This window comes from Alosa alosa, chromosome 1 (genome assembly GCF_017589495.1).
Source record: "Alosa alosa isolate M-15738 ecotype Scorff River chromosome 1, AALO_Geno_1.1, whole genome shotgun sequence".
In the NCBI taxonomy this organism is placed as follows: domain Eukaryota; kingdom Metazoa; phylum Chordata; class Actinopteri; order Clupeiformes; family Clupeidae; genus Alosa; species Alosa alosa.
The window spans coordinates 34,466,254-34,492,575 of NC_063189.1; the positions used below are offsets into that span (position 1 = coordinate 34,466,254).

Genomic DNA, 26,322 nt, shown 5'->3' on the forward strand with positions numbered 1-26,322 from the left:
CATAAGCATTCATTTATTTTGGATCAGCCGGAGCATCACTGGTACCTACAGTACTGTTTTTGACGGAGTGCGGTCACTATGCTTGAGTATGCCCTCTGACTACCATATCAATAAGCCTGGCGTTGTGGGCAAGCTGCAAGTTGGTACCCCGGAGACCCGGGTTTGAGGCCAGGTGGGGTGACTGCTCTCTCCTTTCGCTACATATGGTGTCACAAAGGTGATCCTGCTAGCATCGGAGGCATGCCCAAAATATGAGGGACCACAGGATAGACTGACCCCAGTGTAAGGGACCCCAGAGATGGGTGAAGCACTAATGTGTAGGCTCCCTTGGGATGGGTGAAGTACGGCTGGTAGATGTGTGAGGGATTCCATGAAATGCATGAGCAAGCTTCCCTGAGGGGAGGGCAGTGAAATGGAGTGCCGTCACTACGGTTGAGTATTACTGGATCTGCTCCCTGCTATTTCAATTCCATGATCTAGCCCTACATCCCCAATTGCCCATTGCGGTCCTCTGATGAGCGCCTGTTGTGTTGACCAGCCATAAATGCTAGGAAGTCAAATTCAAGACTTTTTTCCTTAGTAGCTCCTCAAAATGCATAAAAAGAAGAGTAAGAAGTATTTATGAGCATAAGTCTAAAGAAAAACGATGTAAACAAGGAATGAAAATTCAACCTTTTTATTATGTGAATACATAGAGAAAAGACAAATGATATACATAAAATGTTTAATACTTAAAATGTAAACATATAATACACAAGAAATATTGACCAAAGTGGGTCACTTGATTTTCATACAAACCCTAGGAAAAAAGAATCCTGTGTGAGAATGAACACATGGCAACAAAGACTGACATTAAAGTGCTTCAAAAATTGGACCAATGACACTCACTATCTCTTGATCTCTCTCTGTCTCTTCCACACAGTGAATGGTGAACCTCACAAATGATTTGATGCCGTCGTTTATCTGCTGTAGTGCATGAATTTGGACACATTTCAGTGGATCTGTGGAAAGTTGGTGGCACTTTACTTAATTTTGGTCACTTCGGGGCACATTCACTATGGTCTGTGGCGCCAGAGGGAAATCAGCAGGCGTAACTAGTAACATGGTTCAGTTGGAAAAGCAGTCACAGAGCATGAGCAAAACTCACATCAAACAAAACCATCGTCGTCTGCTCCACCAGGACCATGTCTTACAGTACTGCACGATAGAGAAGCACAACTTACACCAATTACAATAGTATAGGAGATGTCACACCAATACCATGTTTGATCACCTTGAGAGGATGCCAACATAAATCTCCTTGCTCACCATGTTTAATGATTTTGGCACTAAACTGTTACTGTTAGATTTACAACACTGACACAGCCTTATATCTCCCGTCTGTCTTTTATCAATTTGTTCCTTTTTTAATTCTTCTAAGATGAGAATCAAATCAAGAAATTCTGACAAAGTCAGAGGAGCATCAAAGGTTACAGGCATTTGAGACTCAAGAAAAAATATTGCAATTGCTATGACCCCTTCTCTCTTGTTAAAACAGAACAATGCACATGCTTTGTTGCACATATAAGGGCAAATATGTGGCCAACAGAAGGCATGCAATATAGTCCAAAAGACTCCATCTAACCAATCAAGCATGAGCAGACCTCCCTTCTCATGTGTCTGTCGCAACCGACAGAAACATTACTTAAAATGATTGTAAAACAATGTGTGCTTCAAATAGCCTACTATCTAAACGAGCACCATATGTCCAGCAACAGATTGGCTAGCTCAGTCAACACAGGGTGCAATGTCTTTTGTTTTCTCTACATCAAAATCCAGTAAAAGTTTGCTCTTCCAATGCCCTCGCTCATGAGTGTTAGATCCTCATTCTACTTTTTCTGGTACTGCACGTGACATCAACTGACAACAATATTGAGACATTCATGTTACAATTTGTTACTTAAAAATATTGTAAAATATTATCAATAGTCTGCTGCTGGGATTGTTACTGTATTTTGTTTTTGAAAGTCAGTAACTTGGTACAAAGATGAGACTTAACCCTGAATCACATGTTGGTTGTTGGCAGTGGCGGATTGAAACTATAAACATCACCAAAACCAATGATCATTTGAGCCAAAGCCCGCCTCCATGATCAGAACCTTACTGGCGAAGTGCTGGCCCAAGTGACTTCAAGTCTGACCCTTGTGGTTCCAGTCCAGCGAGGGGCACCAGGCTCTTCCTCGCTCCACAATATAGTGGGCTTATCTTCATTCTCTTCGCTTGCATTGATTTGCATTGAGTTGTGTTTCAGCACTGTGCCTCAGTTCAGTTCAGTCTGCACACGTGACTGAAAATCAATGAAATAAAATGACAAAAACTGAAAGCAAAAAGGTAGAAATAGAAAAACATGACACTTGAGTGCCTGGCAGAAGGGAGAGTCGTAGGTCCATCACACAAAGCTCTCCTTGGCTTTCTCGTCCTCCAGGAAGGCGCTGAGCTGGGATAGGTCAACCACTGCATCCTTCTTGGAAATGTCTTTTGAGTGGTCCTCATCGCTTTGGTCCTTGGCAAAGTTCACAAATACCTAAAGAGCAAACGCATGGTTTGTTGTCAGTACAGGAGACTAAGAAATGTAAACACTCCATTTATCGATGGAAGCAGCCTTGTATCTCTACATTACGACAGAAATATTTGCTCAGCTTAAAATACTTAACGTTCTTCAAACACAGAATGTGTTTTGAAAGAGAGTTACAATTCAGAGAATTCCAGGTCTATGAACTATGAAATGTTCCAAGAATGGAAAAAAATAAATAAACAGAAATGAGGCCATGATCGGGTCAGGCGGAGACTCTTACTTGGTCTAGTGTTGTCTGCGAGACGGAGTAGTCCTCGATGCGCAGCGCCGCCTTGTGGTTGGAGAGCAGGCTGAAGATGCGTGCAAGGGAGGTGAGTGAGGAGGACAGCTGGTACTGCAGCATGTTCCTGTGCTTCTCCTTCAGAGTGCTGCCCGGCAGCTCGTGCTCGATGAACTCCATCACCGTGCCCAGGTCAGGGTTAGGACCCGCCACCCTCAGGATGATGGTGTACCCATCTCCAAACCTACACGCACACAACACACGCACACAGCCACAGTGAGGATAAGGTCTACTTTCATCTCTGACAGCTTACATGTTTGGTGTGTTTCCCTTTTAAAACATTGGTTATGGGCTGCTACCCAGAGATGTGTGATCTCATTCTATTTTCAGCACTTTAATACGGGGTCTTGCTTCTTACCTGTTTTTTAAGTGCTGCACACTTCCTAAGCACCGGAATCTTCCATTGACCATAATGGCCATGCGCGTGCAAAGGGCTTCACACTCCTCCATACTGAAACAAACAAAAGAAAGAGAGACATTTCAGAGACTCCATCCAGCCTGTATTTTCTGGTAAAAACCACATACAGGATCTCTCCTCCCTCTTCACTGCTGATCATAACTCACAAGACATGGAAAGCATGCATGATATGACTGAGAAACTTTGGTGGCCGCTGTCTGCTGACCCATCTATCGTAACACCCCCAAAAAAACACTTAAAAATAACATTTACTAAATGAACCTTACATTTTTCAGTAGCCATAGTTGTGTAGATTTGAACAAAATCTGGTTTGGTTCTTAACGGGAGCATTTACTGCCTGAAATATCCGATTTTGTTTACCACGCTCGGAATTATAGTGCTGGCCTGATGGGTCGCCTATTTACACCGTTTCAACGGCATGGGCCAGTTAGACCGAGAATTCTCGTCGTGAAATTAAAATTCCACTGGAGCTCCAAGCGGTTGTGTACACGCAGCCTTACAACACTGTTTACAGCTCCTCGAGTCACGGTAAAATGTCATTTTTGGTACATAGCTAATTTAGATACACCTATGTTGTGCGTGGTTGCGTTTCTATAGGAGTCCGCTGTCTTGGTTTGTATAGAAATGGATATTAATTGACACATACACGCAAGACGGTGGAAATACGGGACCGGTGGAAATAGGGGGAGTTACGATATGCAACTATTGTCTTTCGCTTTCTCTCTCTTTCTCAGTGCATGCAGTTATGCATTTTCCTGAAGACACTGATCACATACAAGTCAGCCAGTCTGAGTCGGCGTGGCTTACCTGTGGGAGGTGAGCACCACGGAGCGTCCCTCTTTAATGATGCTGAGGATGCAGTTCCAGAGAGCTCGCCGGGCCTTGGGGTCCATACCAGTCGTGGGTTCGTCCTGTCACATAGAGCACAGCCAGGTTAACCGTGGCCCACAGGTTGAGCAAGAAGAACAGGCAGAACACGGCGAAGAGAGGGAATAGAGTCACTGCTCCACCAAGGGCCATGGCTGAACGTCCGACACACAACAGCTACAAGCACTGCTCTCCAGCTCCCACGCCCCCTGCACTGAGCTTTATGTGCTTCAGTATGACCCAGATACCCAGCAACCAATGCTTTTGGTGTTTGGAGCAAAAGTGGCCCCATCCAAACAAAAAAACAAGCTCTATAATAGCTTTTCCTTCTTGGGGAATGTTGTGATTTGGGGCGATTAGCAGTTACAAAATGGTCAGCCTCAAGGAGATCAACAAAGCATGTTTTTTTCAAGCTAGTAGAAGTACAGATCTATTGGAGTTCACCTGGCCCAGTAGAGTATTTCTTTAACAGATACTACAGTAAAAACTGCCTGGACAAAAAAAGGTCACCACCTCCTGGAATTAACTAAGCAAATAAGTAATAGCCTATTTGGGTTGCTGCAGTTGGTCAGGTCAGGTTGTGCCCAAAGAATCAGGTCAGCTAAATACCTGAATATACTGAATGACCAGGTTTTCATCAGTGGACTTTTTCTTCCCTGGCGGTCCAACGAAATACTAGAGCATGTGACCTTTTTTCTTTTGGCCAGGCAGTTTACTATGATAGCAGATGCTATGCTGTAGCATGAGGGAGCTCACCAGGAACACCACGGGCGGACCTCCGATCAGAGCCATGGCGGTGGAGAGTTTGCGCATGTTCCCTCCACTGTAGCTTCCTGCCGCTTTATCCATGTACTTCACCAGGCCCAGTTTACGGATCCCCCAATCTGCCACCTGCAAATCCCAAGAGAGAGCAAGAGGGAGAGAGGGTTGGGGGTTAGAGAGAGATAACATGCACTCAACAACACACAACCTTGTATTCACAGACAGAGAGATAGATAGAGTGATACTTTATTTATCGTGAGGGATATTTAGGCATATAAAATACAAAATGGTAAAAAAAACGACAGAAACTACTATACAAATTTGTAATCACTATATAAATCAAATACTAAAAAAAAACAATCTTATAGCCAGTAAAAGAAAGTCTTAGAAGGGGTTGATATGGTGTGGCAGGGGCAGAGGCAGAGTGCAGAGGGGCAGAGTGAAGAGACTGGAAGCAAATACAGTCTTTGAGCATCTAAGAAGAGACCAAAAACACTCACCTCACACACTTCCTTCTCAGGTACTCCTCGCAGAATGGCATAAAATTCCAGGTGTTCTCTGCCAGTCAGCAGGTCATTAATGGCATCAAACTGAGGGCAGTAGCCCATATTCTGATGCACCTCATCCATCTCTGTGAGCACACTAAAATGAAAACACACACACACACAAATGATGTTAGCACCGCATATTGGTCCCACGCCAGTAAGGCTACTAAGAGAATAATGTCATTTGCACTGGATGTTAAAAGTGCTCTAAGTCATGCTATGTGGTTTCTACGCTTTTTTTGTCACATACAAAAACGGTAACAAAAACAGCCTGGACCATGAAACGTAACAAACTGTTCCAGCCAATCACCAACGAGATGCGCGTTCATGTGCACGGTAGGAAGAGGCGAGCTAGCTCTCTGTTTTGTTTGAAACGTCAACAGAAGTGACGTTACCCAACCGTTCTTAGAGAACCTTTAAAATAAAACAGGATTGATCTTTGTACTCACCTTTTACCAGCAAGATAGGCTTCCCCACTGGTGACCACTGAGTCTCCGGTCAGCATCTTGAAGGTACTCGTCTTCCCAGCTCCATTCACACCCAGCAGGCCGAAGCACTTCAAGAGTTAACAAAAACACAATGTCAGAATGTCACACGTGTGTGTGTGTGTGTGTTTGTGTGTGTGTGTATGTATGACCTGTGAGTAAGCTGTGAGTGTCGGTGGGACTGCCTTACCTCTCCTGGAGGGATGCCCACACAGAGGCGGTCAACTGCTGGCTTCTGCTTGCTCTTGTAAACCTGTAGACACCCAACATTCATCATGTTAATTCAATGTCATGGTCACTGCAGATTCCACACATGTCTGACTTGGTCTCTCCTCTCTAATCGTCTGGCTCACCTTGGTGAGCTGCTTGAGCTCCAGGATGTCGGGCTGGCCTGCTCCGGTCAGGATCCTCTGCCTCTCTCTGGCCACGTCCTCGTCCTCCTCCCCAATGGGCTTCTGGTGAGTTTTGATGGGCCTTGAGAGGTCAAGCACATGGAGCATTGTGAAAAAATAGTTTGGTGACTGCTGAGATCATGAGCAGGAACGCACAGTATGTGTTGTTGTTTCTCGCTCTGTGTATGTTTGTTTGTTTGTTTGTTTGTTTACCTGGCCTTGATGCAGAAGCGGTACTGGATGAGCACGGTGATGGTGAAGAAGACCACCCCCTCCACGGCCATGGCAAACAGGTTCTTGCCCACCATGTCCCAAGCCAGCGGCGAGCGGAACCGGTTCTCTCCTGACAACACAAAGTGGCCACGTCAACCTCAGTGCCGTGTGACCAGCACCTCAGCAACCAGCAACCACCAGCTATTTCCCCACTTCCCCTGTGCCCTTTAATCCTTCATGCTTGACCAAGAGCATAGCGTTAGCTTAGCATAGACGTGCATGCCACGGCATCATTGCATGAGAAGAGAGCAATAAACTGGTACAGTGCCATACTGAGTATGGGTCTTGGCCAGGAAAGTTTGAAAATTAAGGATTTAATGGGGATTTGTCAAGAGACGCATTGTACCGCATAAATCCAACAATTAGTAATGGTTCCTCACCAAATCTTTCCAGTGCGTCTGCCATAGCTTGGTTCTTTACCATGTCGATGAGGCCACGACCAAGACAAAAGTGAGGGAAGATGAGGAACACATTCTTCAGGATGTCATTGATGCCACCAATCTCCTGTAAAACCAACACAAACGTCAGTCATGCATTCAGGCAGTCCTCATCTCATGGTCTTAGTTTAGAAAAGCTGTGGAGTTGCTCTGGATTATGAAATACAGACACAGCCAGGCCTGGACTCTTTCACATACTGCAGATTTGTAGTACAGCTGAGCTGGATTATGAAATACAGACACAGCCAGGCCTGGACTCTTTCACATACTGCAGATATGTAGTACAGCTGAGCTGGATTATGAAATACAGACACAGCCAGGCCTGGACTCTTTCACATACTGCAGATATGTAGTACAGCTGAGCTGGGTGAGAACACTTCACTTACATTGCTGCCAAATAGCTCCAGGACAAAGGTGGAGATGCTCCCATTGATCCCAATAAGGATGTTAACACTAGTGAGGACCACGTAGGCTGTGCTGGGGATCTTGAAGAAAAATGAGGCTGGATACATCAAGGGTGTGATGGACCACCTACACTCCCACAAACACACACAGGCACAGGTATGATTACACCTTACATAAGTTCTTGAGAAGTATTACCCTAATGCTTTATTACGCAATATTATATGGTATGCCACCACAGTTATGTAAACCTTGTGAGAATCTCTTAGAAACATATGATTAACACTACATCTGCAGGACTCAGTGACAGGAGTCTCACCCATAGAGAAGCAGCAGCAGGGCCAGCACAGGCAGGTTGGTGGAGGAGACATACGCCTCTTGTTGGAAGCATACAAAGATGATGATGACGAGGGTTGCAGGGACAATGTAGTTGCACTAAAAAAGAAACAAAGTTATCCAACTTGAACACTTTCAGCTTCTCACAAACAGCCGCACCATAAGCAAGAGATTAGTGGAGGTTAAAAGGATTTCTGCTCTGCTGTTAACAGCTACACCTGTGAAGGTGCAAAAACAACTTACCATATCCCAGACATAGTTGGCCAGCCAGTAGAGGAATGGCTGCACACCACTGATGAACTGCATGTGTTTGGCCTTGCTGACACGCTCTTGAATGAGGAAGACCACAAAACTGGCCGGGACAAAGGACATGGCGAAGATCACACAGATAGACACCAGCACGTCCACTGAGGTGGTCATCCTGTGGGGGCAAAAAAGGTAGGATTAAAAGGATTTAGGGTTTTTATGCAGGTCTAAGAGGTCTTGCCACAATTTTGACTTCCAGAGAGTCAGCATGCCAGTGGTAATGCAGACTTACAGTGCCACCTGTGAGAGCTGCTCCTTAGTGAGGTTGAGTGGATGGTTGAAGGCATTGATGCCATATTTGCCACGGTCATCTCCCTTCAGGCTGGACCTCAGAATGGCATTGTTCATCACATTCAAAAACGACCCAATACTGTGCCAGCCTTTGTTGTTAAACCAAATCTATAATAACAAATACATTATAGAAGACAGATATTCAACATGTATAAGGATTAGCAAACATAAACTAATATGGAACCTTATGTTGATAACACTGATATGAGAAAAGTATGTTGTCCACAGTAGGAAGGAGACAGTGTTTGATTTGGGGCCCTAAAGTTTCCCACGAGAGGAACAGAAACTACCACACGTGCTCAGCTCAAGACCCTATTTCCGCTCTCTACAACAACAGGAAGCTAAAACTGCCCTTGTCAGGACAAAATGTTCTACTTTAGCACATTTACACCTGACTGCAGGGTTTCAGCCAGCACTCGCAAATTAAAAGTTTTAAAAGGATCTCCGGACAGTTTGACAGCTTAACGTTATTGGGTTAGTGATACCATTTGCGCAACTTCTCCCCAGCAATTATGAGAATGCATCAGCAAACTATAGACCTTCGAGTTTTCATTGTCTTATTAAGATCAACATTCCTGAATACCCTGGATATTCAGCTAATGTGTTCCAAGAACATCTCTCTCATGATTCTTTTGTCTTACACTCACCCATTTTTGTTTAGAAAGTTGTTAATATGCCCCATTACTAATACTTATACAAGCTTACTTAGTAACTTACTTAGTACTTACTTGCTTAGTAGCATTTGCCTAATGATGTGAAAAGTGAACTTTGTAGGGGCTGGAATAATGCCATCACAATGTGCCAATAATACCTCCTTACGCAACAGAACACAGAAGATCTTAACCCAGTTCTATTGTGGCATCTTGTTCATCTAATGAACAAATCATTGGATGGCACACAAATATGTGTCTTCTTTCCCTTATTTGACACAGCAGTGCACTAAGCTCTGGGGGCTGTGGATGTGTACCTACCTTGACATTGTTCTTTGTGTCCAAGCCTTTGATGAAGCCGGAGAGGCTACCAAGGAAGCGATCAGATGCAGTTCCCTGAGGAGACAGAGGAAACATGTTCATAGCAACCAGTAGAGATAATTTTAAAACATAAGACAGCGTCCCTATACCTCCTTGACCCACACATGTCAAAGGCATAAGGCTAAGAAACACAGTATCTTGAGAGAGGAATGGTCCTCACCCTTCCCAGGTTGAAGCGTCTCTTGAGGTGAGAGATCGCATCATGGACCTCATCGGGAGGAGGCAGGGCCTGAGAACTCCTGGCACCCAAAGAGAATCCTCCATACCTGGGAGTGAAATACAGACCGTTTATGTTATAAGATCAGAAATGTCAAGGTCAGAGTAAGTATTTTTTTAGCGATGTGTAAACATCAAGGGTGAGTTATTTTTACCTGAATTCATTCACCCAAAGTTTATTCTTCAGGCTTTTTCCAATGATCTGAGCGTAGGTTTTCACGAGGTAGTCTGAGATGTTTCTTCCAGTCAGATTCTGCAGAGTGTCTGCGTCGCTGACTTTAATCTAAATACAGAGCAAATTGAAAGAGAAACCCTGTGAGAACTCAAACAGAACCCTGTGCTTGCCCTCTTCACAACCTTGGCTCTCAGCAGAAATCACCAGCTACCTGTGGGGGTGGGAGACCTCCCGCTCCAGGGGGACATTCCGGAAGCATCTTCTTGCGGCCCTCACAGCTACACTCGCACAAGGGCGATGGGTTTTCCATGGTCCAGTTCCCATTTAAGAACATGTCGCTCACGGTGACAGGAACCTCCGGGACAACCCAGTCCTCATCAGGCATTCCACACAAGGCCCCCGAAGAAGAAGGGTCTCCTTCAGGGCAATGCAGTTCAAGTCCGTAGCGGTCAGTCAGGGCACCCAGGAGCTTGTTGGTGTGTGCGTCTTCAGGGGCGTCATTGCTGTAACGGTAGGGGAAATCATCAGCCTTCAGCATATTCAGTAAAGTTAAATAAAGAAACCCCTAAAGTTGGAAACACAAGGAAAAATGTTGGTTGCTTGTTGTGTGTTTACCTGACAAAGCTGAACTGTTCCTCATACATGCTCGGCTCTAGCTGCAGGCTGGGGTACTTTCCAAATGGTGGGACAATGAGGCTGAAGACCAGGGCGATGCAGACAAACACAGCAGGCAACACAATCTGAAAATGAAGTGTCAACACAAGATGTGATTCATCAAATGGTAAATATACTGTACCTTGGCAGTACTGATCAGAGCCCTGAAACCAACTTGACGAATCACTGTTATTAAACTATGATTTTAGATTGTATGAATCAGAATAGAGGAACTCACCTGAGCAAAGAATCCTTTTCTGGAGCGCTGAGCATACAGGAACCTTTTCCACAGCAAGGCCACAAACTGTTGCCTCTTCAGGCTCCAACCCTTGACCTGGTATGAGCCTTTACCATCTGCGCCACCCAGCCAGTCTGTCTCACGCGATTCTGAGGGAAGCCAAACCATTGGGAATTCAGCAAGACACTCATTTTGAAAATAACTCTTGCATCATGGGGAAAATGTAGCAACTGAAGTTGAAAATGATGCCAAAATACAGATGGTATTACTGGCTAGTAATTGAGCATTGTTGTAGAGCATGAGTGATGGCATTGAGGTCGGAGACTAGGAGAGGATTGTCCACCGATGAGGAAGTGGTGGGTAATAAAACTACCTGGATCACCTTCTGAGTCATTGAAGTCAAATTCATCTTCAGTGAAAGGCCTTAGGCAGCTCTGGTGGTCCCCAAAGGCATGCCTGCGGTTTCTGCGTGTTGGAATGGTACCATCTGATAAAGAGAGTGAGCAACTTAGAAACAAACAAACCAATCTTTTATGTAGGAGCTAATCTGACTAGGGCAGATTCTGCTTACCTGAAAGGTCAGCATCAACTCCACTGTCCTCGGCCACTTTCAGGAAAATCTGATGAATTACAGCACCACGTTAGAGTTAGCCTACACGCACATTTTAGCATGTTTCAACTGGCAGAGCAGAGTGCTAACAACACTAGACATTTCCTCAATACCCATGGAGTAAAAAACGTTTTGGACACTGCAGCATAATTATGTTTAGATAGGAGGATTCAGGCAGAAAGACTGAAAGGTAATCACTGAAGCACCAGGCAACAGTGGCACCCTCCTGTCCTCTCACCTCTTCCAGGGTGGTGTCAGAGATGCCATAGCTGGAAATGCCCAGGTCAGTCAAGCGGTCATCAATCTCATGGAAGAGCTCCACGAACGCCCCTGCCTTAGCGGACTCATAGGGCAGGACATACGTGAGCTCGTGGCCTAGATCCTCCACCAGCCGAGCAGACGGGACATGCTTGAAGATCACGTTTGAGATCAGAGAGACATCTGGACCGTGAGGAAGGACAAGAGAGGTCAGGGATTTGACCAAGAAACAAAGGAGAGATATAGACAGATTAAAGGATATTTATAGAAGGGTTGTGAACTGCGGTAGCAGGAATATGGAAACAGTATGATACTTATAAAGAAAGCAGATGATAGGCAAGGGTGTTCAGTGCTTACCGATGGTTGTAGTTTCACTTTCATGGTCACTGCCTAAACCAGCATCAGAGCTGCTTTCTGAGACACTATCCTCCTATTAAAACATAGATCAATCCAAATTAGAACATGAAGAAATAAAAACAAATACAAACATCATCAATAACCACACTGTGGCTTATTATACTGGCAGTCGCAGGCAATTCAATTCTGTGATTGAATATTGATTTAAGTGAAGGTCATGCAAAATTACTTAAATAACCTTAAAATTGTTGTACTTGAGTACAGCTTTCTCCCTGGTGCATTAACTGTGGACAAAAAAGGTGGATGTTCTACCTTCTTGGAGTAGGAGACGGTGCTGCTGGAGTTCCTGCAGGAGCTGAGGATGGGCTCAAAGTCCCTTTTGACCAGGGTCAGGTAGTAGCCCGTCCCCAGCTGGGTCTTCAGGAAGAGGGAGGAGCCCACACAGCACAGCTTGCCGTGGGAGATGATGGCAATGCGGTCGCCCAAGATATCGGCCTCGTCCATGTGATGGGTGGACAGGATGATGGTGCGGCCTGTGGAAACACATGAGATGAGATGACCACTTTTAATATTTAATATTATATTTGCTATTCGTATCATGTCAAAATGTTTTGTTTACTATGGTTCCCTCATATTTGTTTACAAACATGTTCAAGAAGGTTACCTTGACGGTACTTGAGCAGAAGGTCCCAGATGCCTCTACGGGCATAAGGGTCAACTCCAGCAGTGGGTTCATCCAAAATCACCACTTTAGATCCTCCTACAAAGGCCAGTGCCACAGATAGCTTCCTCTGCATCCCTCCTACAAGAGCAAAAAACACCTTGTCAGTGTTTGAACATACATATCAGGCCTGTCCCACACTGGACTTCAGGAGAAGTGGGAACTCACCAGAGAGCTGGCTGGTGCGGGACTTCCGTTTGTGCGGCAGGCCGACGTCTGCAATGATCTGCTCCATTTCTGACTTGACCTTCTCCTCAGAAAGCCCCTTCAGACTAGCATAGAACCAGATGTGCTCCTCTACAGTCAGCCTGGGGAGGGCCAGAGCAAAACAAAAATACTCAGTGTTTCATCTGTTGTCTTCAGTGACAGATTTGGGGTTACGGTTCACCATAGCAACAGGTTAGCAGGGCATTGGTGCGCTTACATGCTGAATAAGACGTTGTGCTGTGGACAGACACCAAGGTTCTGACGGATGGTGCTCAGCTCAGTTTGAATGTCTCTGCCCAGGATGTAGGCGGTGCCTGATGTCGGGGGGAACAGGCCTGTCAGGATGGACCTGGAGAAAACCACAGCACAAATTCACCAACATGTTGTGACAATCTTTTCTAGGACAATGTCAAGTTATGTTATTTGACAATGTTTGCTAAGCTTCACTTACATAGTAGTGGTCTTTCCAGCTCCGTTGTGGCCCAAAAATGATGTGATCTGGCCTTCGTAGAATCCCAGAGTTAAGTCATCCACTGCCAGCTTCTTGCCATGACTGTACACCTTTACCAGATTCTCAATATAGACACCACGCTCAAGGTGGGCCGGCTCCTCCTCCATACACACAGCTGCAGATCAACATTAGGCGTATTATTAGACTGTCAAATACCTATTTTCATGTGCTTATTGTAACAGATGACCAAATGAATACACATATTAACCATTCATATATATATTGTAGGTCAGTGGTCCCCAAACTTTTTCTTCCGAGGGCCAGCTCACTATGCCTGGCTCTAAGAGAGGGCCAGAGACTCAGAGTATATCAGTAACCATAAATAGCTTAGTGCTGTGAACAGCAGTCTACCTTAGTTGAATATTCCATTACATTTAATCATAGGCTATTGCAATTTAATACCATTGTTAGCCGTGTTTATATTGCCATCATGCCATATCAGTGTAAAATGTAGCTCAAATTAAATAATACTAATAAAAAGACTTTGCATTTCCAAAAGTATTAGCAGGGAGTCCCAAAATATATTTTATTAAAAATGTGTGAAGTCTGAACTCTGTGTCTTTGCATACACAGCTCAAGTTGTGAATATCCTACAAATAATTTAAAGTTCTCAAACTATGAGAATTTTATGAAGTGCTGAAGTGGTCTGAAATGACCACCATTCTAACTTTCACTCACCTTATGAGAACATTGTGAACTCTTTGTATGAACATTTGAACGAACAGCGCCAAAACAACCATCAGTGGACAAAAAGAATATTACATGTGTACTGTTAGGACTCGCCATAGAGAATGAATGGGGGAAATTGCGGAGGTTATAGTTTGACGATGTCATACTCCCATGCGGGCCAGATGCTATATACCACGGACATGTTTTGGGGGGCCACCCAAAATGAGGTGGCGGGCCGTAGTTTGGGGACCACTGGTGTAGGTGAACATTGTACATTATGAATTAATGACATGAAATCTACCTTCAGCATTACTCTTCTTATCCGTAGAGCTTGAGGTTCCTCCACACTCCTCTCCACACCAGTAGGTCTTGGTGAACGGGAAATACCAAGGCCTAGGGATGCCAAACTGGCCTGTGGGGGGCACAAGGCAAATAGTAAAGACATCAGTCCCGAATGAACTATAAGGGTGAAGCAGCTCTCCAGTGAGTATATGGTTAAAGGGGGCTACCAGTCTCACCTGGGAAGACTGCCTCAATATACCAGGTCATGACAGCGTAGAGGAAGGCGTCGAACAGCATGAGGCTGATAGAGGTGGTCAGGCTGTAGTGGTCTTCCGCCATGGGGCTGGCCAGCAGGTTCGTCCACTGGATGCCCACCCCTTGCTCCTCAAACAGCGCAAAGTACTCGCAGCCAAACCCAAAGGCCACCGGAGAGAGCAGGCTCTGCATGAGGGTGAAAGGGAGGGAGCAGGAGGATTAACGACAGAATGTACAAGCAATAACGCGTGTGCCACTTTGGGTGTTTGTTGTACTTTGATAATATTCAGGTCATGGCAGCTCTTACCGCAAAGACCTTGGCCCCAAAGCCCACATAGTCCTGCCAGGCCACACAGAGCACGTACGGGAGGTAGAGGGTGAAGTAGATGATGCCACCGCAGGCGGCCGCCAGGTTGGCACGGGAGAAGAGGGTGCTGATGAGGAAACACTGCATGATGGTCACCACAGCAAACGAGCCCAGGAACAGGAAGACCACCCCTGGGTCACTGTATGGCAGGAGGTTCCCCATCTGCAGATGAAACACGGATAATGAGAGGGTGGTGAGGGATAGAGAGAGAGAGAGAGAGAGTGTGTGTTTGTGTGTGTGTGTGTGTGTGTGTGTGTGTGTGTGTGTGTGTGTGTGTGTGTGTGTGTGTGTGTGTGTGAATGAATTAGTATGGAAAGGGACTGGCTTCGGTGAGATGCAGTCTCCATTTTGGCGGACACGCACCTTGAGGATGAGCACCAGCAGGCCGGCACTCATGAGCAGAGGGATGAGGCTGCTAATGAACCAGCTGAGCCACAAGGTGCCGTTGTTCAATCCCATGATCCTCATGGTCTCCTTCAGCCGGGCCTCCTTCTCGTAGACCACACCCTTAATAATGATGGCCACGGAGTACATCCAGGCCAGGGTCATGAACAAGGGCATGGAGCGACTCATCACCCGCAGAAAGCTACAGCGGAGAGACCAAGCACACCACACAGTTATCAACACAGGACCTAAAAAACCTCACGTTCAGAGTGTTCCTCCCATTTACTCATGTATAGTTGCGATCAAACAAACATAATAAATTGACTTCTCCTGTTACATCTATCAATGTCATTAAATGACCATGCCTGGGGTAGTAGAGGTTTGACCTACTGACCGACAGAAGCTTTAAAACTGCTGCCTCTTAACAACCCTGTCCTAATTGGTGCAAACCCTCTCAGCAATAAACCATGATTGTGGAGGTAATTTATTGACTCATTCAGTCTAGCTACTACAGCGGCTGTGTATTGACATTTCTGCAAGCAGTAAACCATTGACATAGTATGATAACACACATCTTATCTCTGCTCTCCTAACGTTTACGGTTGTATGGTCACCATAGACCGTTTCCCATTTTACAAGTGTAGCTTCCACTGAGAAATGCACTAATAACCTACATTTTACCTATTGGTCCTGCTGTCAGTATTCTGATTAACCGATTCTGTGTACCATGTTTCATTTGCTATTCTCTAATTTTAGCAACAGAACAATTGGTCTGTCAGTATATCAAATCTAATTTGATTTTACTCAAGCAGACCCACGCAGAGACACAAACTTAATGAGAATTGCTGGAACAGTCTAATTTCTTACATAATCATCACAACTGGGTCAGTCTGGGTTACAATGAGTTAACATTGTTAGTTATTTCCTGTGACAGAATGGCAACTCTTACATGTCGTCCACATAGCAGGGGTAAGGCATCTGCTGAATGTAGACACCAGTCTTCTCCTTGCTGCCGGTCAGGGCTCGGATGATGCTGTTTTCAATGATGTCCTGCAGGTAGGAGAAGCCGCCCCAGATGTAGCGCAAGTCCTCGAAAGGGTCCGCCCTGGGACCAGGATCCCAATACCTACAGGAAGAGGAAACAGCACAAGCGTGAAGGTTCTGTGTGAGGACACCAAGAAGTGCTATCACTTACTAAGACATGGACTACAAGACAACAGTGAATTAATCAACTAATGCTACTGGCATTCCAAGATGAAATCAGATCCAAAATGAAATCAGATTTATCTCTTTTTCCAGTTTCACTACATCCTGTGACGCACCCGTCTTTAATCTTGTTAGTGCGCTCAACGTTATCAATGTCCATGCGGATCTTGTAGTTGACATTGGGTGGGAGGTCTGAGGTGTTGGCCTGCATGTCCGGGAACACGATTCCCGCCCAGAACTTCCGGTCATCTAAAAGACGCATGGACTTGTTCACCAGACGTTCCTCATTAGCAACAGGCTCCAGCTTGTCTAAGTTTACACACTATAAAACAAACAAACAAACAATTATCTCATGATGTTACCAAGTCACGTCATTGTCTTTCTTTTTATTTTGAGTATGGTGATAACTTAAATATATATTTCTTTAAATGAATACTGGTATATTCTTTACAAGTTACCTTTCCTCTGTTTCTATGCTACACATATATACTGTAGTAAAGCACATTAACTAGAAGTGGCTAGAATGAATGATATGGAAAATATCTAAATTAATTTAATTTAAATTAAGTAAACTTAATCTGAGCACAAATGGTTTCAGTCTAACTATGGTTTCAGTCAGTCCTATACTCAGTTCCTCATAACTAAATGACATGTTCCTGGGGCATTTCCTGTCATCCTTCCCATTTCCCTATATTTCATGATAACATTGCATGTGTGTGGGTAGTGGTGGGGGTAATTATTTCCCATGTGACTGTGTGTTTGTTTCGTGTCTGTGACTAACCTCCATGAACCGGGAAATGGTCAGTACAGCCTGGTCAGTCTCATTAAAGACCTCTCGCCACGTGAAGGCGGTCCCTGGGGGCCGCTTGTCCTCCGTGGCTTTGGACAGGAAACTGGCGATGTCCTCCACCCGGTACTCTGTCCCACTCAGCTTGGCGTTAAAGAACCGGGCGCTGGCATTGTTCTGCAGCAGCGTCTGAGGAACAACACCCAACAGCACAGCACAATTCAGTCTCTGGGCTGTTCCCCTCACAGCAGTTTTGAATACATTTGTCAAGCGAAATGTGGTCATTACAAGCTCATTAGGTGTCACAAATCACAGATAATTCTCTTCATTTCCATAATTAAAGGCTGATGATGTAACAGCTTACATCAGAACAAAATCTCTGAAGTCTTTGCTTATCAAGGTCACAGGGTGTCAATGTGTGTTTTGTATCATATGGATGATGAGCGTGTGCCAGCTGTTTGTCTACAGGACACTCTGTCATAAACAATATGTCTGGGATGGCTGTGAAGGACTATTTTGCGCCGCTGCAGAAACTGAATCATCGGTGGTGACGCATGACGGGGAGCACATTGAGAGACATGTGAGCGCAGCCACTCGGGTAAATACCACATCTGGCCACAGTGGGACAGCATGGCGCAGCGGACGCCCATGCAGAGCCAGAGCTCTGTGTGTGTGTGTGTGTGTGTGTGTGTGTGTGTGTGTGTGTGTGTGTGTGTGTGTGTGTGTGTGTGTGTGTGCGTTTTTGCTCACTCACCCGGACAAGGTCCATCTCCTCACTGTTTTCCATGAAGTCCCATAGCTTCGGCCTGAGCTCATCCCACATACCACCCAAATCACGCAGCACCCCCATCTCCTGAAACGTCTTGTTCACCTGACACACAGACACACACACGCACAGATTGATTACAGTAGATATTGATATCAGAACTGGAAATGCACTTCTAACCAAATTCTTCTATGACAGCTTTTGGGCTTCTGGCATTGTTCTCCTTTTTAACCACTCAAGAGCACAAGGCCGTTTCTCACTTGTTGTTCTAGTGAAGGTCTGACGTGTTTGGTCTAAAGGCATATTGTGTTTGGTCTGTTACCTCCTGTATAATCCTCTGTGTTGCTGGGGTGTCAGGTGTGTAGAGGATCTTCCCCATCAGAAGTGGCTTCAAGGCCTTCCAGATCATACGAGAGATAGGACTGGACTCCAAATTCCTCATCATATTATTACAGTACGGAGCTGGAGCAAGTGATGCAATATTGTTAACAGAGGAATACTGTCAAATATAACATTCAGTCTATTTGGACAGCTTGTTTGTGATTATAGATTGATGGTGGATGGATGGACTGTAGGTGAAATAACGGAACTCACTGGAGGAGTTGTCATAGGCGGACACTGGTTCATCTTCGCTGCTGTTGCCATAGTTTCCAAACAGGGCTTTGTAGTTGTTGTCTTCGTACCAGTTGAGGGATTTGATCTTGAGGCCGCCACTTTCAGGATGCCCACACACGATGCGGGACACAGCCTGGTACATGTGACTAGGTGAGCGTGTGGCATTGGCCGTCAGGTATTGGATCTCCGTGCGCATGTCTCGCCAGCTCTTCATGCTTACAAGCTGTTGGGACACAACCAGAGAGAAGTGACTCAAGGTTAATGCAGTGTTTCACATAATTACAAAAACTGATTGTTAAGTTTAGCAATGATGTCCATGGAGCAGGGGAACTTCCAGGCGCTCTGCTCGGCAATCCCCACAGTTCATCTAAAAAATACTGCTAATATTTGCCAAATGAGAAAAATTGTGAAATTGTGAAAGTGAACTCTTTTAAGACACACTGACTGACTACGCATTCTAGGTCACCACAGAAGCAGCCTCAAATATGTATACAATGCAAGCTGGAATATGAAGCAACTTCATCCTAGTGAGCTCCAGACACCTGGCGCGGTTTCTAGAGATATGTCCTTGACTTCAAGTGGTTCAAGTTACTTTTCTCAAAGCAAAAACCACATAGACAAAACCACCCTGCTAAGACTCAGGCTAGAATTGATAAGGGCATATTTTGTGAAGGTAGCAAGTATTTCTTTTCACTGGGCCATGCTGACAAAACATATTCAAAGACCTCTCGCCTCCATGCAGAGCGTGCTGTTTGTTCCTGGTACATATGGTCACACGGTGTCATTATTGTCAGAGCTGTCTGTGTGCACTAATAAATGGACCTGAAATAGAACAACATCTAGCATCTAGCCACACTTCTATCAGATGAGAGAAAAAAAACATTGCACAAAACAATCCAAAATAAATATGTGTGTACAGTACATGTGCGAAGGCTGAGGGGGAAGCGATCAAAGTAATGGGCTAAAGACAAGTGCTTGGAAACAAAAGATTAATTGAGAGGGTTTTAGGCTAATCTCACTGCTTATGGCCAGAGGTGTGAGAGAGCTTTTGCGAAAACCAGTCCCACTCGCACAGCGAGTGTGAAGAGGAGACATGTCGCTGCATGCAATCGCAACGCTGAAGTTATTATCGGTCATTCAGCAAATGACAACCCAGGAGCCTGTTTATTCTGTGTACATATCACCAACCACTTAAGCAGTTACATCACCATATTTTCCAAATGTGTGACTTACTTACAAACCCGAGTTCACTGACCTTTGTGGAAAGTGACAAAAACATCTCCAAGGGGGACAAGAGGACATCTGGTTCAACAGAAATCCTGGGAATGCATGCCATGCTCCCATGAGAGACATAGCCATTTCTCCTACATGATTTCAGCCATTGTATTTGCCACACTGTCTTGCTTTGAGAGCAGTGGGTGAAAGGTCACACACGTTCACGCCAAGAAACAGTCACTGGTCAGCAGGGGCCGGGAAAAGGGAGGAATAATGAAATAGCAGCAGCACAACATCACACGTGGGCAGGCAGCTTGTTTTGTGGGGAGCCTCATCAGCACATCACATGCTCCACCATGAAAAAAAAAAACAACCAACTCAACATCCTTAAGACACACAAAGAACATTCCCTCCGAAGGGGGCGGTAATGCCAAGGTCACTCCGTGCCTCCCACTGTTGCTACCTAGCAGGCCGGCCGCTGCAGGCAAGACTCCCTTTATTGTCTGCCTGTTTTCTGTCTCTATGGCCTTGATGAACACAAGGCACTCGTGAGGAGGTGTCGTGGCAAAGCCCGAGGGAGCAAACAGACCAACATGCAAAAAGGGGCTGAGTAATGCGAGAGTAACGACCCAGAGTAACCTCGCCGCGGCTGGCTCAGCGTGGGATTACTATAGTTCAGCGGGGAAGGAAGCAGCACTCAAAGCCACAAGCGCCTCAACGCAGCACAAAGAGAACACTGAGTAACTGGTGCTGGGTTGGCTGCTGGCTCAGCTGCAGCTAAAGCAGCTAAATGGATCACAAGACCAGAAACCTCAGAAGTACAAATGAATCCAGGGAGAAACGGTATAAAGGGTGAAAATAAGGGTGAAGAAGCCTGTAACGGGACGTATCACTGGATCCACAAAGAAATATCATCTTGACTGAAAATGGTGATCATGGTATATCTGTTCATGATTTTGTTCAACTCATACTTAGTGACAAGTGACAAAAAAGTGTCAACTGTCTGCTTCCACACTCTTAAACGACATAAAAAAAACATCTGTTGTTTTTAAGACATCTCTGTGTCCAGATAGGGACAAGACAGTTTGTGTTGTGTCCTTTTTTTATTTGTTACACAATATGTGTTGAAAACAACACTTGCGTTGTTTTTTTTAACAAATCTCTGTGTCCAGATAGGGACAACACATTTGTTTTAAGAGTGCAGTATCTGCTTAGATATGATATGATTTTAGTACATGCACTTGTCTTTGTGGTCAGAGAGCACATACATGACTCTAGCCCTCCCCATCTGGAATCGGCTGTGGTTGAGTGACCCAGGGCTGAGGCCTCACACTGCCAGCAGGAAAGTCCAGTGTTCTCCAGCAGCTGACCGCCTGTTACTTCACGTTTAGCGAACTCAGCTGTTCCACCCAAACCAAATCCTGACTGGGGGTCTCATGACAGCCTAAGCTAAGCTAGCTCTGCTAAGCTAGCTCTGCTAAGCTAGCTCTGCTACGTCGTTTCCAATGTGGAGCAAAGATTTTGTTTCTGCGCTGCACTTGCACGCTCACTGGTGTCGTGGTTTTCAGTGGTATGCTGACTCTATAGCAGGCTGCTGTAATGGCAGCTATGCAAACTAAAATAGGCTCTGGCAGCCATCTTTTTCATGATATTGTGAGGGAAGAGGAAAGGAACCCTTGTTGTGTAATGTTCTAGAAACCATCTTTTGGAACCAGAGCCGGACTGCTTGCACGATATGGGATTAGTGTCACTTTGAAGTTCACATTTCCATATGCTAATAATTGTAATGACACATTCTGGCCAATGAAACATTACCAAATACAAGAAGCACAAGCATAACAGCAGTCAGCCCTGTAAACTGGCCCACTAAGACATGTGAGCTGTAAGAGGGAACTGAAGGACTCTATACATATGTTATAATCTGGAGACATTGAGCTCTAGATGCTATCTGTAACCCTATCTCTCTGGCGAGTCTCTCTGGCTGTTCCCTCTGGAGTCCAGCTCTAAATGTAGCCGTGAGATATTTTCAGGGACCACTTACCTCCACAGCTAAAGATCCCAGGCTCTCAAGTAGGTTGTCTGTTGCCGTGGATACATCCTGAACAACCTTGGGGTCAGACTTCACATCCTTCTGTCAAAAACAAAGGGGATTACCATTAGAACATTACTGTTAGAACATTACCATTAGAACGTTCTGTCAACTAAATAAAGGTATCAGTATTAAAAAATAAAGAAACTTAACAGTGTACCACCAAAAGTTATGTACTTTATTGACCGGCAAACAATGTATTATTTCAGTGACTCTATGTAACCTGTCAGACATATATGTTAGTCTGTCAGTATTCTCCATATTATTCATATCATAAAATGGATACAGTCCCAGTAAGTAGCACTGAGTCTGTCAAGCCACCTTAGTGACCCCTCATTACTCTGGCAACACAAAGGAAGGCATTCACTGCTAATGTGGGTAGAACTGAATAAGAAACAAAAGTACAAAGCTTGGACCGTGGCCATCACATTATTTTTAATATACAGAAATCTATTCATCGCCACTGGCCTAATTGTCCCTCTTGGCACAAGTTTATCACTGCACTCCATGACCACATTATGTAAAACTATTCATCACTGTTGCGCAAAATCATCTGATCAGATCAGACTGAAAAGAAATGTTTCACTTGACTGCATCACAAAAATATGCTTGAAACCCCTCTCATGAAAATAGGTCTTTTGGGTAATTAGTTTTCAACGGAAAAGGCTGTCTTCTTTGTCCTATTCAGACCTGACAATATGTTTAATGTGTCCATTTACCCAACAAAGTCTGTTTATCTGTGGCCGCGCCCTATTGTTGCTGTTTCAGTATACTGTATGCAGGTGAAGCTTACCCGTATTGGTTTGAGAAAGTCCAGGTTTGACAGGAAGTGTCTCTCTGCCTGATTGAGCCACTCAGGGGAGGACTGGCAAATCATCTTTTGGGTCAGTTCTGAAACATCCTTGTCTGCTATAGTCACAAAGTCATCCAAGGACGTGTTGTTGCACAGGTCTTTCAGATGCACACCAAAACCTTTGATGAGGACCTATTAAAAAATATACATGCACATATATCATACACACTGGTTACATTTCACAAGCAGGATTTCATATGAATTCTGATTAAATAATGATAGAACAGAAGGTCCCACATGCAGTCTTTAAAATTGTTAACTACTAATTGCAATTGACTAATTTAGGAATAGGAACCACCAGCTAACAGAGCCATATATGAACTCCACATTTCCTGACAGGCAGAATGTGTGAGTGTACTTCAGTGCTTAGGAGAGAAATAGGGCCTTCATGGGCATCCACAGAGGACACGTGACTTTGGTGTGTGCACTGCCCTCCTCTCAGAGATTTTTTAATGTCCTCAAGATGTTTCGCTCTGCCCTGCCCCCACTCAATGATTGCCAACACCAAGAGAGTTACGGTTATTTGGAGTGTTAAGGTCTTGTCCTATCATGTTGTTTATTGTGTTGTTTGTTTCTTTATGGTATAACATAACAAGTAACATAACAAGATATAACAAGTTAAATAATTTAATCAGATTGTGGACTGTATTACTCTACTCAAATGAATCACTGTTTTCCACAGCCTTCATTTTAAAATGCTAAAATGTGTAGATCGAGGACATTTTTTTTAATCCTCAAAGCAATGGGTCTCAAGGGTCTCTTACATAATAAATGCTTAAAAAGTCTGCACACTTCTCGAATATTATCCTATTTTTTTGTTTTTTATTTTGTCACTCTGGTTGAACAACGTTTCGACCTTTTGGTCTTCTTCAGTCAGACTGTAATGTAATAAGTCATGAATTTGGAATTTTTTTCTCCATTTTAAACAAAGAAATCTAACACAATTTTGCCTTTCACCATACTTGACATTCAGCATGTGCATGTGTGTGTGTGTGTGTGTGTGTGTGTGTGTTTTGAGCAAAAAGGAGAGAGCTGAGTGGAGAACCGTCTGCTGAATATCCAATAAGCCACGGGGATGCAGTCGAGAGTGTTGGGCACGTGAGCCCAAAGGAAAAAAAAAAAGGGGGGGGGGGGGGCTGCGATGGTGGAAAGTCATGTGACGGCTGGCCTCAAAAACAGCAGCCAACACACATTCTTGTGGAGCAGATGAGACCGCTGTTCTCCCCCCAGCACATATGCTGCCGCTCAGACACTCTGCCTGCTACCCTTACACACCTGCCTGGCCTATGGGTGTCAGGGAATTCCCCTGACAGTTAAAACACCTGCATAATAAATATTACACCAGATAATGACCTTCATAGGCATGATGTGACTTTTGAACCACTTGGCATCAGCAACAGAATTCACTGTCCTACTCAAATAGCTGGGGGTTGTGTTATATGCTTAAGTGAAAAGGAAATGACACAAAATAACGTATTTAAATAACATCTGAAATTTTAAGCCTCACTTGTGGAAACAAAAAAATATTTTTAAATGCGGCTCTAAGAAGGCTATATTTCAGATACCTGCAATAAATATCAGAGAATGAAATGTAAGCTGGCGCTGAGATGGGTTTGATGAACAGACTGAAAGCCATACCTTCTCCAGGTTAATGTCAGCCTCCACAATTTGATGGACGGCGTATTTTGGAAGAGTCGCATTGTGCTCCAGGAACTCAGACAAGGTCTCATCATCACGGAGAAAGTCTTTCAGCTTGAAACCTGAACAAATGGAGAGAGTCCTTCAGCTTTAAACATGAGTAAATGGAGGCTAGTTCCTGCCACAAATATGGAACATCAGTGACGCTTCATAGCTAAAGAGCTGCAAATAGATTATCAGTGCTCATTTTCAGACATTTTTTTTAACAGAGACTTATGCTTTATGGTACAATAATATTGAATATGATATGTCATCCATGGTCACTGATTTCAGGCAAATGTCTTCAGCCCTCTAAATCATGTAAATCTTCAGCCCTTGTGTAAATACAAAAAGATACAGAACATGACATCAGAATTCTGATGAATGAGATGTGACGGCCAGTATTCAGAGTGGCCCCTCTGAATTACCTATGGAACTAGATATACAATTGTCTGAGATAAACAAATGGGTCATTGAGATAAGAGCGCGAAAGGCATATTAGGAGTCTGTCTGTGTTGCATGCTACTGGCTGGCTGCGCAGTCCGTTTGTCCACTCAGAAAGCCCCATTGTGTTCCATGTGTTAGAGGAACATTCCAGAAAAGTCATCACCACTGAAAACCGGTTTGAGTCAGCTGCTACAGCTGGAGGTTACTATAGGTTATTCCCCTTTGTACAGTATTGCATCTCAAGTTCATAAGATCTAAGACTTTAAGAGTATCCAAAGTGTTTTAACATTTCTGAATGTTTTCATAGGACAAGGTCACCTCCATTGTGTTGTCTTTCTTTTCTTAGAAAACAGGGGCATATAACATGTTTGGGATTCTAATAAATAAGGGTACTGTTATCACTCATTATACATCTTTCAGTGGGTTGTGGTGTTGAGATTCTATTCAAATCTATTACAGTGTTCCTACATATGAAATGAAAACATCCTGGATATCCTGAGACACATAGAGAAAACCCCCACAAGGAGCTTAGGAGGAATCAATTAACACATCCCAGGGCCCTGTATACAGCCAATGGGAGACAACCGGGGGAGGGTGGAGTGCAGCAAAGACATCCCCAGGAGAACAACACCAGCCGTTGGGGAGCCATAATGAAGCTCCCTACACTACCAGATGGGATGTGACACCTACAGTGGCATCATTTCAAAAGTCGACTGTCAAGACTATGCAACAGAGGAAGTAGAGAACCTATGGCTCTCAGATATTTTGCTGACATAAACTTTAGCTTTTTAAGCAAGCTATAGTCATGATGTGAAACTGATGCAACATAGTGAAACATACAATGGGCTGAATGGAGTGACACAGTTCCTGTCAGGAACAAACCCACACTAAGGCCAAGACGATGGGGAAATGAAACCATTGGCTTCAGCTAAAATGGACAGTCCATGCAGGAGCATCTCAATTCAGCTTTCGTGCAACAGATTTAGGGAGAGCAGAGTTCAATGAGTTTTCTGGGAGCGCTCAGCCTGTCCTCAGTGAAAGGTCTAAGTGCTGCCAGACAGCTAGCGCTGAGACACAAAGAAAACAAGAGTGGGAAATGAGTCTGACCCATCTTTGGTTCGAGCCAACAGAGGAACAAAATGTACAGATGGAACGAGTAATCAAGGGGGAATGGGGAGAGGGGGGAGAGGCAAACTGAGAACTCTTTCAAAGTTCCCAAATCAATTCCCAGAATTCCCATGTATGTCATTACTGTAATTATATTCAAATCCTTTGACAATAAAGATTGCCTTTTCAGTTCATCTTCGTACATATTTTCAAACAC

At 44.5% G+C, this 26,322-nt stretch overlaps 1 protein-coding gene across 3 annotated transcripts in view; it reads right to left on the reverse strand.

Moving 5' to 3' along the window:
• Positions 1-660: 660 nt before the first annotated feature.
• Positions 661-26,322, reverse strand: part of abca1a (ATP-binding cassette, sub-family A (ABC1), member 1A) — a 30,394-nt gene continuing 4,732 nt past the window's right edge. The window contains exons 6-48 of one of the 3 annotated variants that reach the window (XM_048238089.1): positions 24,513-24,634; positions 22,815-23,006; positions 21,974-22,060; positions 18,697-18,940; positions 18,425-18,564; positions 18,091-18,207; positions 17,331-17,525; positions 16,666-16,871; positions 16,293-16,469; positions 15,323-15,545; positions 14,900-15,121; positions 14,574-14,778; positions 14,357-14,467; positions 13,327-13,501; positions 13,093-13,224; positions 12,837-12,976; positions 12,612-12,749; positions 12,260-12,480; positions 11,948-12,020; positions 11,571-11,773; positions 11,294-11,342; positions 11,096-11,209; positions 10,723-10,871; positions 10,446-10,570; positions 10,042-10,333; positions 9,811-9,938; positions 9,600-9,705; positions 9,380-9,454; positions 8,350-8,516; positions 8,055-8,232; positions 7,795-7,910; positions 7,460-7,604; positions 7,017-7,140; positions 6,577-6,706; positions 6,325-6,445; positions 6,162-6,224; positions 5,936-6,042; positions 5,442-5,583; positions 4,936-5,070; positions 4,120-4,223; positions 3,253-3,345; positions 2,835-3,078; positions 661-2,563 (exon numbers count right to left, since the gene is read on the reverse strand). In XM_048238089.1, coding sequence (XP_048094046.1) covers positions 2,429-2,563; positions 2,835-3,078; positions 3,253-3,345; positions 4,120-4,223; positions 4,936-5,070; positions 5,442-5,583; positions 5,936-6,042; positions 6,162-6,224; positions 6,325-6,445; positions 6,577-6,706; positions 7,017-7,140; positions 7,460-7,604; positions 7,795-7,910; positions 8,055-8,232; positions 8,350-8,516; positions 9,380-9,454; positions 9,600-9,705; positions 9,811-9,938; positions 10,042-10,333; positions 10,446-10,570; positions 10,723-10,871; positions 11,096-11,209; positions 11,294-11,342; positions 11,571-11,773; positions 11,948-12,020; positions 12,260-12,480; positions 12,612-12,749; positions 12,837-12,976; positions 13,093-13,224; positions 13,327-13,501; positions 14,357-14,467; positions 14,574-14,778; positions 14,900-15,121; positions 15,323-15,545; positions 16,293-16,469; positions 16,666-16,871; positions 17,331-17,525; positions 18,091-18,207; positions 18,425-18,564; positions 18,697-18,940; positions 21,974-22,060; positions 22,815-23,006; positions 24,513-24,634 — 6,365 coding nt within the window. In that variant the 3' untranslated portion in view covers positions 661-2,428. Of the gene's footprint in view, positions 2,564-2,834; positions 3,079-3,252; positions 3,346-4,119; positions 4,224-4,935; positions 5,071-5,441; positions 5,584-5,935; positions 6,043-6,161; positions 6,225-6,324; positions 6,446-6,576; positions 6,707-7,016; positions 7,141-7,459; positions 7,605-7,794; positions 7,911-8,054; positions 8,233-8,349; positions 8,517-9,379; positions 9,455-9,599; positions 9,706-9,810; positions 9,939-10,041; positions 10,334-10,445; positions 10,571-10,722; positions 10,872-11,095; positions 11,210-11,293; positions 11,343-11,570; positions 11,774-11,947; positions 12,021-12,259; positions 12,481-12,611; positions 12,750-12,836; positions 12,977-13,092; positions 13,225-13,326; positions 13,502-14,356; positions 14,468-14,573; positions 14,779-14,899; positions 15,122-15,322; positions 15,546-16,292; positions 16,470-16,665; positions 16,872-17,330; positions 17,526-18,090; positions 18,208-18,424; positions 18,565-18,696; positions 18,941-21,973; positions 22,064-22,814; positions 23,007-24,512; positions 24,635-26,322 lie in introns of all 3 variants that reach the window. The other 2 variants (XM_048238098.1, XM_048238081.1) reach the window with 2 other exon arrangements.